The following is a 13,666-nucleotide window of genomic DNA, read 5'->3' as shown; positions in this document are numbered from 1 at the left end:
CCCTCTGTACTGTATATAATAGACTCATAAATTATCCATTGAGTTAGAGCAGTGATTAAATATAACAAAATGAACTATAATTTTCTAATCACTCTAAAAGTCTAGAATTTGTTTTGTTTTGTTTTGTTTTTAAGATGAAGGTCAATGAGGATAAATTTAGAATCCTGCATTTAAGACTTAAATTAAAAAACAAGAATTTTTTTAAAGTATATAGACAAAATGTGGCTGAATGTATATAGAAAAAGAATTGTGATTTAAATTGACTCTGAACTGAGCTGAAGCCAGCAGGTTGACATAGTTGCTGAGAAATGGACCCCTGGTGCTGGTTGCTTTAACAGAAATGCCACCTTCCAAGCAGACCACACTGAAAGCATTGTGTTGAGTCCAGAGAGAATGATGTTATTAGGAGAAAGTTGACAAGCGTAGAGTGTGTCAGAAGAGGCCACTAAGAAAATCACAGGAACTGGAGCCATCCCATTTGGGGAAGATTTCATGGAATAGAGAAAGCTGTGATTTGAGAAGCAACAACTGTGGTTTTAGAATCTTAACAGACCAGGAGTGATGTTGTTTATCTTCATTATCCTATGGCCTAACCTGAATACCTTGCACACTTAATTAATGTGTATGCGATGACATGTTGAAAAGTTGAACCTGGGCCACATACCTGTAGGAGCAAAACTGGAATCAGATTTGGAAGTTGTTTTTTTTTTTTAAGATTTTTATTTATTTTTTTATTTGACAGACAGAGATCACAAGTAGGCAGAGAGGCAGGCAGAGAAGAGAGGAGGAAGCAGGCTCCCCGCTGAGCAGAGAGCCCGATGCGGGGCTCGATCCCAGGACCCTGGGATCATGACCTAAGCCGAAGGCAGAGGCTTTAACCCACTCAGCCACCCAGGGGTCCCAGATTTGGAAGTTTTAAGACTGATCAGCATGATGAAAGAGAGGACTGTCTAGTAATTAAAATTTTCTAGCAATAATATAAGCTTCCCTGGCAGAACAAGCTCACTAACTTAATGATGGGAGATGACCCAGAGTGGAGGGTCACAGGGCTTCTGCATATCAGGTAGAGAGATTCTAAAGGTCTGTGACTGAGATGCAGTGATTACAGGTGCTTTGATATAAAGCATCATAGCAAGGATTTTCTCTTTTGCACTCGGTAGCACTAAGGTATTTCACAACAATTTAGACTATACACAGGTGAAACAAATGGCTTTTCTCTGATTCTTCCAGTAATCAGAGAAATGATTATGTCTCCTGAGGTTGGATATCTGTAGATTAAGGAAAGGTTTACACATAGTATCCTTTCATCATCTTACTAACACATTTAAACTAAGAGACTTTGGGGAGAACTGGGAAATGCAGTAAGAACATGTTCGATTACATTTTGAGACATTAGGATACACATTCATTAGTGATGAATTTAAATTTCTAAAATTTAATTCCAAATGATGATGAATGAAATACTGCATTATCTGTCATTGAAGAATGCTTTTTAATGAAGACGATAGTTTTAATTTGCTTTTAATTGATATTCTCTTTTTCTTTGATCGTAAACTGCAGGTATACTAAATCACATGGTTTGCTTGTTGAACAAGCTTTACCCAAAGCTAAACTTAAAGAAATTGTGGCAGAATCTGATGTTATGCTCAAGTAAGTTTCTTGGGTGTTTTTTGCTGTTAATTGTCTACAGACTTATAAATGTCTTCAGGTGTGTGCTTTTATTAAAATAATCTGTAACTATATTGCATATAAAAACGTAGCCCTAATACACCACCTATCACAGAATAGGGTGAGGTAAGGAATTTAGAAAGACATATTAGATCTTGGTGTAGGGAATAACAGCCTTATGAGATTTAAGTTTGTTCTTTCTTGCTTGCTTGCTTCCTTCCTTCCTTTCTTCCCCTCCTTCCTTCTTCCTTTCTCCTTTCTTTCCTTCCTTCCTTCCATAGGCTCCACACCCAGCGTGGAGCCCAACTCGGGGCTTGAACTCATGATTCTGAGACTAACACCTGAGCTGAGATCTAGAGTCAGATGCTCAACTGAGTTACCCACACATCCGGAGATTCTCCACATGAAATAAATTTTAAGAGTAGGAGTGCCTGGCTGGTTTAGTCGGTAGAGCCTGTGCCTCTTGATCTCTCAGGGTCATTAGTTCAAGCTCCACGCTGGGTGTAAAGATTACTTAAATAAATAATACTTAAAAAAAAAATTCAAGACTAACTTAGAAATTTATAAAACCAGGACCGTTTTGAAATTTTTGAGAGAATACTTCTGAAAAGACATGAAATATAAAAGGAATGTTTATAAATCAAGTTGAAAAAAAATTTTTGCTCAAAGTTTATAAAGTTACATGAATCTACTTTCTGAATTCTCAAACTTCCTTGAAAACTATCTCTAGGAAATGTGACTATGATTTAGCAAATAATAAAAATATTTGTGGTACATGAATGATAGGATAAAAATTTTTTAAGCTTCTTTCAATATGGTTTACTACTTCTAACAATTTTCAACTCCTTAGTTAAATATGATGATGCTATTTCTTTTTTTTTTCTTTCTTTCTTTTTATTTATTTCTTTTTATTTTGATGATGCTACATTTTAAGGTGGTTTGCTTCTAAGGAGGAAAGCATTAAATGTCAGAGTGTGAGGACAGCTAGTGAGTATTTCATTCCTTTGTAGGCAGCTTAACCTGTGACCCAGGAAGAGCAAGAAGGCAAGAAACTTAGATTAATAAAATAAGAACATGACCGACCACTGTTACACCATGGGTAGGAGAGATGCCAGCTATAAAGAGAATGCCCCTCAGCTCCTCCCCCAGCCCTGTTTTCTAAGAGGAAGTAGTTGAGCAGGATGGCCAGCAGGAGGTGCTCCAGCTCACCCTAAAACCCTAAATGGGTTTTCCAGGCTGAGGTTTTTTAAAGATGTGGTTAACTATTTGCTGTTAAAGGGTGTAAATTGTGAATTGTAGGCTTATATCCATATTTAATTTGAGCCTAAAAGCATCTAATTTGCACTATTAGAATTTATTAAAAGGAAGGCAAAGAGTTAACTGTTGTTTGAAAAACTTGTATCAGTGTTGTCATAGACATCAATAACCGTGCTCTTGGGCAGAATTCTGAAAAGGGAATATAAATGAGCCATGGAATTAGGTAGAAAGGTTTTGCTTTTTTCATTTCTAGATGAAAAAGAGATATATCTTACTCTTTAACAATCACTTCCTACCTCCATCTTGCAGGGAAGGGTATGAGAATTTCTTTGATAAGCTCCAGGAATACGGTATCCCTGTGTTCATATTTTCGGCTGGTATTGGTGATATACTAGAGGAGGTAATCCATCAAGCTGGGGTTTATCACCCAAACATCACAGTAGTGTCCAACTTCATGGATTTTGATGACAATGTAAGTATAGGAAATCATTCTAAATAATTATCTTTAAAATCTGAATATATTTTAATCATATAAATGCAGTTGTTTTTTATTTAACATATATTCATTAAATTAGGTCACTCAAAAGGCCTACTATAGGACTCATCATCTCCCAGTGTTATATACATATCCATGTTCTAAAAATAATATACCTTTCTTAAACTCTTGTTTCCTAAGCTACAGACTAATATTAAAATTAGGGAAAGTTCTTTTAATGTGATTTAATGCAGCAACTCTGAAGACTCAATATCAAGAGGTGGGAAAAAAGAAGGAATTAGAACTATCACTATTTGAACAGTCTTCTAATCAAAATAATACATTGTGTGATATATAGAAAATGGGATCTCCAGTTAGGAAACTAATGAAAAGTAAAAATTGGATTTTCAGCTCATTGTGTGTGACATTTAAAGTAGTCTCTAGAAAGTCATCAACTTCTCAGAGCCCTTCTTGCCAACATGAATGTGAAAATAGAACAAATAGAATTTGCAGTTTGAAACCTATTGTTTAAAAAGATTTATATTTTTATAGGGAGTGCTGAAAGGATTTAAAGGTGAACTAATTCATGTATTTAACAAACATGATGGTGCCTTGAAGAACACAGAATATTTCAATCGACTAAAAGACAATAGCAACATCATTCTGCTGGGAGACTCCCAAGGGGACATAAGAATGGCAGATGGAGTAGCTAACGTTGAACACATCCTAAAAATTGGGTATCTAAATGATAGAGTAAGTATGTAGATGTGTCATTTAATTTTCTTGTAGAAAAATAAGGATGGAACTTAATGGGCAGTTGTTACTAAGCATGTGTGAGAAAGTAGAGACATTTTGATTGTTCTTAATCCGTTTACCTTGGTGTGGTTAAGGGGGTTGGGATGCACATGTGTGCCGTTTGTATTGGGGTGGCTTCACTTGCCTTTTCCCACTAAAAACCTGTAGCACTCCTTAGTCTTGAGAGTCAGAAATGTCCCCCATGTTGCCAGGTGTTCCTTGGACGGTCTCCCCAGTTGAGAACCACTGGACTAGAAAGAAATGACTTTGGGTATAAAGCCACCATGTGGGATAATTTCTATGTCCCTAAGCCTTCACAGTTTGAAAGAATTTTTTTATTTTACAGGTTTTATGAAAGTAGATTTAATTTGCTACATTTTGCCCAAAAGATTGAACCTAACAATGAGATTCATACTGAAACCATTTGCTTTTCCTTTCTGCATATCCATTTAATTTTTCTGTTGTTGATTAGGTGGACGAGCTTTTAGAAAAGTACATGGACTCTTATGACATTGTTCTAGTAAAAGACGAATCACTGGATGTAGCCAACTCTATCTTACAGAAGATTCTGTAAACAAGCATTCTTCAAGAAGAGCTCACTCCTGTGGGTGCAATTGACGTGAGAACTGCTCACCTGTTCATCTTGCGGAAAGACTTCTATTTATAATGTGTTCTTGCTCTTGAAGGTTTTTTTCTCTCCATTATTGAGGTATTTTTGGATATAGTGAATCCATCAACTGGAAGCTCTTTTTTCCCCACCTCTCTCAACACACTCCTCAACTCTATTTTTTAACAGATTGAAAAAGAAAATCATAAAGCCAAAATTTGAAAAATAACTCGCTGCATTTCCAGAGTGAATTTTTTAGTGTAATGTTATGAGGTTTTTGAGGAAACTTTTTACTTTGGGAAAGTTTGTATAAGTTTAAAAAGAAATTTTATGAAATGATGAAATAATATACATGATTTTAAGTGTCGCCATTTTTGTAATTGGGGTGAATTATGCTGATGATATCACTGTCTCCTGAAATTGTGTTATGTTTGGCTATTCTGTTTTGTGGAAATCAGTATTTACCAGGAAATATTGGCACTCAGTGTTTGAAAAAACCTTGCTATCCACATGCCACTAATTATTACAGAATGTTCTATATTGAAGCACTGATAATACACATGAAGTGAAAAGCCTTTTTAAATGAACTGTCAAGACAATTATTCATTTATTCAACAAATATCTATTAAGCACCTGCTGTGTTTTTCCTGTGTGTGTGTGTGTGTGTGTGTGTGAGAGGGAAAGAGGGAGAGAGAAGTCCTACTGTCATTGTCCTAGTGTCTATCTAAATTGAGTATTTTTAAACTTACACATTATAAGTTTAAGGATAAAAAGATAGTTGCAGAGGAAATTTCCTCAGCCTTAGAGAAAATACTGGGGACTGGGAAAACAATTTCCCCTCATTGAAAGTATCAGTAAAAGAGGATACTTTGTTATAAGTCTAAGAGTTTCAGAAATAACCACAGGCAGGAAACAAAGTGTAACTGGGTCTCCCGTTAACTAAATCTGAGTACTGCTAAATTCCTCTCTGCAGTCTGACTTCCCATTCCAAATTTCTACTGCCCAATAATTGGTTTCCACAAGGTTTAGACTTGCCATTGTGATAAGTGTGACCCTGATTCTAACCATTTTTACTCCAGAGTCTACAAGCCACTAACTCCATAAAGCATCTGAGCTGTGATACAGAGCATGTTCTAGCTGGGTCTGGACACCCAGTATGGTTGGCAGTCTCTAGTACAGTTTGATGTGGCAGGTAGGCAAGGTCTTGCAGTGAAAACCTTTTCTCTGGGGTAGCCCATCCTATCCTCTACCACTGCTCGTCTTTTTTTATAACAAACACTGAAACAAAGTTTATAGTGGCCAAAAGTATCCTACTCCCTGCTTTAGTTGGGAATTTCTGATCTAATCATAGCTTTTTATCCCATGTTGCTATTAGAGTTGGCCATATATTTTTTTAAGATTTTATTTACTTATTTGACAGACAGAGATCACAAGTAGGCAGAGAGAGAGGAAGGGAAGCAGGCTCCCTGCTGAGCAGAGAGCCTGATGTGGGGCTCGATCCCAGGACTCTGGGATCATGACCTGAGCCAAAGGCAGAGGCTTTAACCCACTGAGCCACCCAGGCACCCCTAGAGTTGGCCATATTGACTGTTTTCCAAAGTAGCTCATAATAATTGTAATTATAAAAATTGTACAATTATAAAAATTATAATTTCTTCTACAAAGAAGCGTGATGCATGGAGTAAATGTGAAGAATACTGAAGTTATGACCTCCATTCTAGTCATGACTCAGCCTGTACTAAGGCTATAGGTCAGGCACCTCCCTATAAAATGAGGGTCTGGAGGGCATGCAGCCTCTCTAGCCCCTTCCACCCATGCCCTAACTGGATTATCAAACCAAGGCCCCTGCCTCTTCTCCTATGTGCCTGTGACCCTATCACCGCTCACTGCCCGTTTCTACCGATACTTAAAATAATTGGTTCCCAAGTTCAGCTTTCAGAGTAGTTTAATATAACCCTTAGGAAATCGGCTATAGAGTCAGACTGTCCGGATTTGAATCCTCTTTCTACCACTTAGTAGATGTGTGACCAGGACCCGTTAACGTGTGTTCCAGCTTGCATATCCATAAAGTGGAGGTAATGATACATCCTCTAGATATAGCACTGTGAGGGTGACATGTACTCCTCATCAACACCGATGTGTGCTTTTAATTTTTATATTTGCATTTAGAATAGCTTAGCACTAGTATTCAATACAGTTAGCTCTTACCCATCCACGAAGGCATAAGCAGTCTGGATGGATGGAGGGGACAGAAAGCTCTTTCATCTCCCTAGTGAACACTGGCAGTGTGTAGTAACTACCATGTTCTCTAAAGAGTCTAGCATTAGCTGTTAGGGGTTTTTTTGGGTTTTGTGGGTTTTTTTCTTTCAATTTTGAATTTTACTTCAAGAGGTAAAGCAGTTTTGGGTGTTGAGATGAACAATTTTTTTTTAAAGATTTTATTTATTTATTTATCAGAGAGAGAGAGAGTGCACAAGCAGGGGGAATGGCAGGCAGAGGAAGAAGCAGGCTCCCTGCTGAGCAGGGAACCCGATGTGGGACTCGATCCCAGGACCCTGGAATCATGACCTGAGCTGAAGGCAGATGCTTAAGCAACTGAGGAACCCAGGCACCCTATTAAAGTTTTTTTTAACCAGACTTTAGGTTCAAGGTTTTCTCTTTAGTGTACCCAATGGAACATTAGGAAGGAAAAGATACGTGGGATCTTGAATAACTAAACTTGAATAACCTAAAACTTGTCCAAGTTTCCCTCAAGATTGACCAGTCCTGCTGTGTTTTATGCTTACTCTGGTATTTCAGTACAGCTTTAGTAGATAAGATAAAATGTGCCCAAGGTGTAAAGGGCACAGGCATTCAAGTCAGTCAAACCTGGATCTGGGTCTTAGATTCTCTCCAGGATTCTCTCCAAGGATTCTTGGTTTCATCTCTAACATTGGGTATGAACTTGAGGTGAGGACTAAGTAAACAGTCATTTGTTCAACAAATACTGACGTCCTTGCTGTGGGCTAGGTCCTGGAGAAACAGTAATTAACACATCCCACATGCTTCCTGCCCTTGTGTAGCCTACATCCTAGCAGATGAGTCAGAAATAAGATACTACGAAAAAAAGAACACAAATATTTTAGAGAAGGTAGCTAGAGGAAGCTCTGAGGAGATACTATTTCAGACAAAACCTGAAGGATAAGGAGCCAGCCATGTGAGGAATTGAGGGAGAAATATTCCAGGGAGAGGTAACAAGGTCCCGAGTAAGAAAATTTAAGGTGTTCAAAGAACTGCGAACTGGTGTAACAGTATTATAAGCAAAGGGAAGAACGGAATTATGAATCATGAACGGAATCAAGGTGAGGGTGTCAGATCACACAGGGCTTTGTAAATCATGCATTTGGTTTTACTGTCCCTGCAAAGGAGTGCCATGGTCATGCAAAATGGACTGGTGGGGCAGATCTACCCCAGCAAATCAGTTAGGGGCTGCTACAGAAGTCTGCACTAGAAATTACAGTAGGACTCAGAAGTAGATCATTTTCAGTAGCTTAAGTTTAGAAATGATAAGACTTGCTTTTGGATTAAATGTGTGGAGTGAGAGAGGAGGAAGGGTCTTGAAGATGTCTGGTTTAATCAAGTGGGGACAGGTGAAGAAAAGAACAGCCTTGGGTGGAAGGTGTTGGGAAGGTTGTGGACATGTACATTCTCTTTTGGACATGCAAAGTTTGAGGTGCCTGTGGGGTATACAAGGGAAGATATCAAATAGATTCAAGCCCAAAGGAGAAATTTTGGCTGGAACCATGCATTAAATATCTGTGTTTAAATGAGATCCAAATATGGCCAGTGTAAGTTGGAAGGATTCCCTTGTTCAACATTAAGGACTAAGACCACACAGAATCAAACACTATTCTAATAAGCATGAAAGTTTTATATCTGCATCTAGCAATAAATAATTGAAAGCACTATTCTTAGTTTATAAAAAGATGCAGATCCCCCCAAGAAAGCCAAGGGAAAATGTCTTCAAAGAAAGCAAACTTGGGGCACCAGGGTGGCTCAGTTGGTTAAGTGTCTGACTCTTGGTTTCGGCTCAGGTTATGATCTCAGGGTCGTGAGATCAAGCCCCATGTCAGGCTCTGCACTGGGCCCAGAGTCTGCCAGAGATTCTCTCTCCCGCTCGTGCTCTCTCTCTAAAATAAATACATGCATATGTACATAACATACGAAAAAGAGAGCAGCCTTGTTCCTAGACACCTAAGATGCTGAAGTGCAATGTATCAGCGCTTACAGAGAGTTGCAGTCAGGTCAACTCTCCTGCCAAAATGAAATGTGTTCTGTCTTTTAAGTAATAATTTTGAAAGGTATTATAAATTCCTAAGTAATCAGAGATCAAAACTCACTGTAGGTTTTAACAAAATAGTGCAGATTGCTGATGCTTGCAAGGTAGCCTAGTGGTGTTTCAAGCACACAGGACACATGCATGCTAAAATGTCATATTCATGGAGATACTCTAATCTCCCCCTGGGCATCAACAACCTACTTCATGTTTAGGGCCCAAAGTTCAAAATCTGCATAAGTCATAAGTTAGGTGGTCCCAATCTAGAGCCTGTGAACAGCTTTCTATCAAGAGATCCAAGCTGCTCAAGCAGCAACCCAGCAGCAACCCCAGTCACGTAAAATATGACTAAGGAAAGTGCTCTGTGGCATCTCTACCCTGTATTTGGCTCCCTAATGAGTACTCACAGTCATGCCGGCAGAGCTGTAACCCATAATCATAACACAAATGTAAATGCGTGTTGCAGCAGCATTATAAAGTGAGCAGCTGGTCCTCCCAGAGACTAAAGCCCCTGACACACTCACAGATAACTGAATGCCCTCCTTAGCAACAGGGAAGAATAAAAGTGCCCAGGGAGCCTCCAACAAGCCAAGGATCTAGAATGATGTATATTATACATTATTATTTATATGTAGCATTAAAAAAAATTAAGCTGAAGTCACAGAAACAGAGTACAAATGTGGTTACTGGGGGATGGGAGAAATAGAAATTGGTAAAAGGGTACAAACTTTCAGCTGTAAGGTAAGTAAGTTCTGAGGACTTAATATGTAACATGGTGACCTATACTGTATAGTTTTTAAAATTTGCTAAGAGAGTAAAACTTAGATGGTCACACTCACACACACTCACACACACACACACACACACACACACACACACATAGAGTGAGGTGCTAGGTCGAGGAGAGATCTTTTCCAAGTAAAGGGTATACGTATATCAAATTGTAACATACACTTTTAAGTATCTTACAATTTTATTTGTTCATTATACCTCCACAAGGCTCGGGAAGAAAAACAACAACAACAAAAAAAAAAAAAACAAAACCAGAACAGGTGGCAGGCTGGAGACCCAAGAAGAGCCAGCATTTCAATCTGAGCCTGAAGGTCAGAGAAGACCAAAGTTCTAGCTCAGCCATTGGGCAGGCAGTTTAAAAACAAAAACAAGCTAAGGGTTCCCTCTGTTCTCGAAGCTCTGAGGCCCACAGACCTTAATTTCCCCAGAGAAACATGTCTTTTATTCAGCAAACTTCTCTCTACCACCCAAGAAAACAGCCAGTGAAGAAATTCAATCAGAACCAACTAAAAATCAGAAGCAGAGAATAAACACCAGGTTTTTATCTTCATGAAGATGCGTAAGGATTGTGAGGTGTTACAGGTTAAATGCATTCCAAAGGGCAATTCAGCAAGATTATTAGGCTATCTAGTACACTGAAGGAATTCTGTTAAACAGAATATCTGGAGTGACTGTGTGCTCTATAGAAGACAGGTCGAGGAACGTAAGTTACCATGACAGCAGCAGCCGGGAAGCCACGGCATGCATCTGCCTTCCAAAAGCAAAGAGTCCCCGAAGTTGCTTCTGCAGAATAAACAGTAACATCTGCTTTTAAAAACATATATTTTTCTCTGTATGTGCCAATCATTCGCCCATTTGCTCCCACTCCAACCCCTGTAGTCATTCTCCATCTTTCTCTGTGCCCCCCAAAAGCTGACCTCTAAGACTTCCAGCCCCTAGCCTCCTCTTCCTTTGGCCTTTGGGTTGGGTTCAGCTAGTGGGAACCAGGGACAAGACAGAAAAGGGGTTGTCTCTGCCCTCTGCTGTAGTACCAGCTACAGTTCTGGGCATGGCTGTGGCTCCTCTTCACCTTTCAGGCCTGGGGGGTAGAACAGCCTCCTGTTGGTGCTCCCCAACCACTGTCATGTCACCTTGACATCCTTACTAGGTCTCTGAGCCCTGTCCCCACTCCTGTAGAGTTCTTTATGCAGCTTCTCTTCAGAAGTCCCATGTGAGGGTGTGTTTCCTACCAGGATGCTGACTGACACACCCCGTATACTCTGCCTCATACTCCTTCAAATGCAGAGGCAGTCCTCGAGTATTTAAGGGGATTGTCAATGGATAATTGAGGTGTATTCTCATGAGATCCTCTCAGCCTCTAAGTAAAACTCCACAAAACCTGATGTTATAATTTGATTTTTTTGTATACGAAATGAGTTTTTCAACATTTATTCCATTGAATGAGTGCACAGCATTTTCATGAACTATCTCAGGGCTACATCAGTACAAAACAGTTTAAATTAGTAATATAAAGCAGTTTCAAAAGGAAAATCATTGGTTACTTCAGGGTGGATGCCGTCACCACTTGGGAACAGATGACATAAGGCAGCTAGGTGCTTACTGCATAACATGGGCACAGGCTGGCAGGTAACCATGTCCTTGTTTCCCTACACAGAGAGAGGTCCCTGGGCTTTTGGGCGCCTCCCTCTCCAGGACACGAATGAGTGTAAATAGGTCACCTTATTTATCTCTTGGGGTGACATTTCCATCTTGGTCACAGTGAGAGACTCTGGAGCATGGCTTAGCCACCAGCCCTGTGCATATCTATCTGATAGAAAGATTCAGAGAGGACAGAGCAATGGGAGTACGAAAGGGTGAAGCAGATAATCTTGCATAGCAAACACAGAATCAATTCTCTATTCGTGGTCCAGGATGCCTTTTGTTTGGTCCACTGATTTTCTTCTTAACTTCCAAGTTAACCCAGCCAATTGGAAGACCACAACAGGTAGGGCCTGATTAACTATAAAAGCACATGTGTACAAGTTGTGTGTGTGTGTGTGTGTGTGTGTGTGTGTGTGTGTGTGTAGCAGGAAGTGGAAGCTGGGCATTACCAGAGCCTGTACAGGCTTTCGAGGAATACTACTGGGACATGGCCTTCATCTTTCTGCTCATCTGGAGAACACTTAAAACACCAGCTGGTTAAAGAAAAAAAATATGAATCCTCTTCATGTGGATATCCTGGACACTTTCTCTTCTGTTCCCACCAAGATGATTGTAACTTCTGTATGACACTATTTTCCTTCAGGAACAAAACTACCCGGAAGGCTCACAAAACAATGGCTGACAGGGCAGCCGTTTCAATATTCGACACAGCCTCTGCTGAGGCACCTCACTTCAACTTTGTTTCGTATCACTGGCCTGTGGCCTAAAATTCTCACCATGTGCATCGACCCATCCCTGACATGCCCCAAGTACTGTGTGACCATCTACTGCTTATGGACAACCCCCTTCTGAGAGACCCTCACGCCTCACTTCACGTTCTGCCATGACGGGGGCTTGGTGTCACACAAGTGGCCCGAGTCAGGTTTAGAGTTCATCATGTTTGGCTTCCTGGTCTTTGAGTTTAAATTCTTCCGCCATGACCTTCCCATCTCCATTCCGGTCCTGGTTGGTGAACATATTCTTCACGATCATCTCAGCATCAAAACCAGGAGCAAGTTTCCCTTTGCCAGATGCCACCTGGGCATGAATGTACTCTGAGAACTGGAGAGAGAGGGAACAGGACAGATCATGAGATACGGCAGCCAAGCCTGGGCCTGAACAGAAACTGAACAGAGCATCCCAAGCAATGGGGCTGGAATTGGAGTCTGAGCTCACAAAATGGACACAATTTTATGAGCTACACAAACTGTTTGGTTTTTTTCCCCCCCTCCAGATGCAGGTTAAAAATCCCTCATTAATGACTCCAGGAGCCCCTAGGTTCCAGGCAGCCAACACACAGCAGCAATTGGAGCTATCCTGTCTTCCCTAATCAACACTTAGTTCTCCACCAAAGGCTGATCCCCTAACCACCCTAGCCTCTGAGAGCACTGCTGCCTGCGATCATCCATACAATAAAAGCATTAGCTGCTGCGTGCTGAGCCCCATCCAAGATCCTAGAGAGACATCAACTTAAAAAAAAAAAAATCCTCCCCTTATAATTCTAGCATATCCTAGTAGGAAAGACACAATTAAAAAGGAACATTTCAGGGGGGCTGGGGGGCTCAGTGGGTTAAAGCCTCTGCCTTCAGCTCAGGTCATGGTCTCAGGGTTCTGGGATCGAGCCCCACATTGGGCTCTCTGCTCAGCAGGGAGCCTGCTTCCTCCTCCCCCTCTCTGCCTGCTTGTGATCTCTGTCAAATAAATTTAAAAAAAATTTTTTTTAAAAGGAACATTTAAAAAATAAGTAAATTGATGCGCCTGGGTGGCTCAGTCATTAAGCGTCTACCTTCGGCTCATGTCATGATCCCAGCATCCTGGGATCGAGTGCCACATAGGGCTGGCTCCCTGCTCAGCAGGAAGCCTGCTTCTCCCTCTCCCACTCCCCTGGCTTGTATTCCCTCTCTCACTCTCTCCCTCTCTTGTCAAATAAATCTTAAAAAAAAATAATAATAATAAGTAATCACATATTAGGTTAGAGAGTGAAATACTCTAGAAAACTGAAGAGTAAAGCCAAGCAAGGAAGATCAAGAATATAGGTAGGGGAGGAGGTTGAGGTCCTGATCCAGCAGTCAGGGTA

The 13,666-nt window shown here is 40.3% G+C and overlaps 2 protein-coding genes across 5 annotated transcripts in view; one reads left to right on the top strand and one right to left on the bottom strand.

The window, feature by feature from the left end:
- NT5C3A (5'-nucleotidase, cytosolic IIIA) overlaps nt 1–5,434 on the top strand; it is a 51,094-nt gene extending 45,660 nt beyond the window's left edge. For all 4 annotated transcript variants that reach the window (XM_004762622.3, XM_045062863.1, XM_004762624.3 and 1 more), the window contains 4 exons: nt 1,561–1,650; nt 3,235–3,397; nt 3,953–4,153; nt 4,668–5,434. In XM_004762622.3, the coding sequence (XP_004762679.1) occupies nt 1,561–1,650; nt 3,235–3,397; nt 3,953–4,153; nt 4,668–4,769 (556 nt within the window). In that variant the 3' untranslated portion in view covers nt 4,770–5,434. The remainder of the gene's footprint in view (nt 1–1,560; nt 1,651–3,234; nt 3,398–3,952; nt 4,154–4,667) is intronic.
- Nucleotides 5,435–11,321: 5,887 nt separating this feature from the next.
- Nucleotides 11,322–13,666, bottom strand: part of FKBP9 (FKBP prolyl isomerase 9) — a 38,504-nt gene continuing 36,159 nt past the window's right edge. The window contains exon 10 of the mRNA XM_004762644.3: nt 11,322–12,651. Within this exon, the coding sequence (XP_004762701.3) occupies nt 12,475–12,651 (177 nt within the window). The 3' untranslated portion in view covers nt 11,322–12,474. The remainder of the gene's footprint in view (nt 12,652–13,666) is intronic.

Source organism: Mustela putorius, unplaced genomic scaffold (genome assembly GCF_011764305.1).
Source record: "Mustela putorius furo isolate JIRA1106 unplaced genomic scaffold, ASM1176430v1.1 tig00003845_pilon_pilon_pilon, whole genome shotgun sequence".
NCBI lineage: Eukaryota > Metazoa > Chordata > Mammalia > Carnivora > Mustelidae > Mustela > Mustela putorius.
Note: the sequence above shows the minus strand (reverse complement) of the source record. Positions and strands in the feature narration are given on the sequence as shown.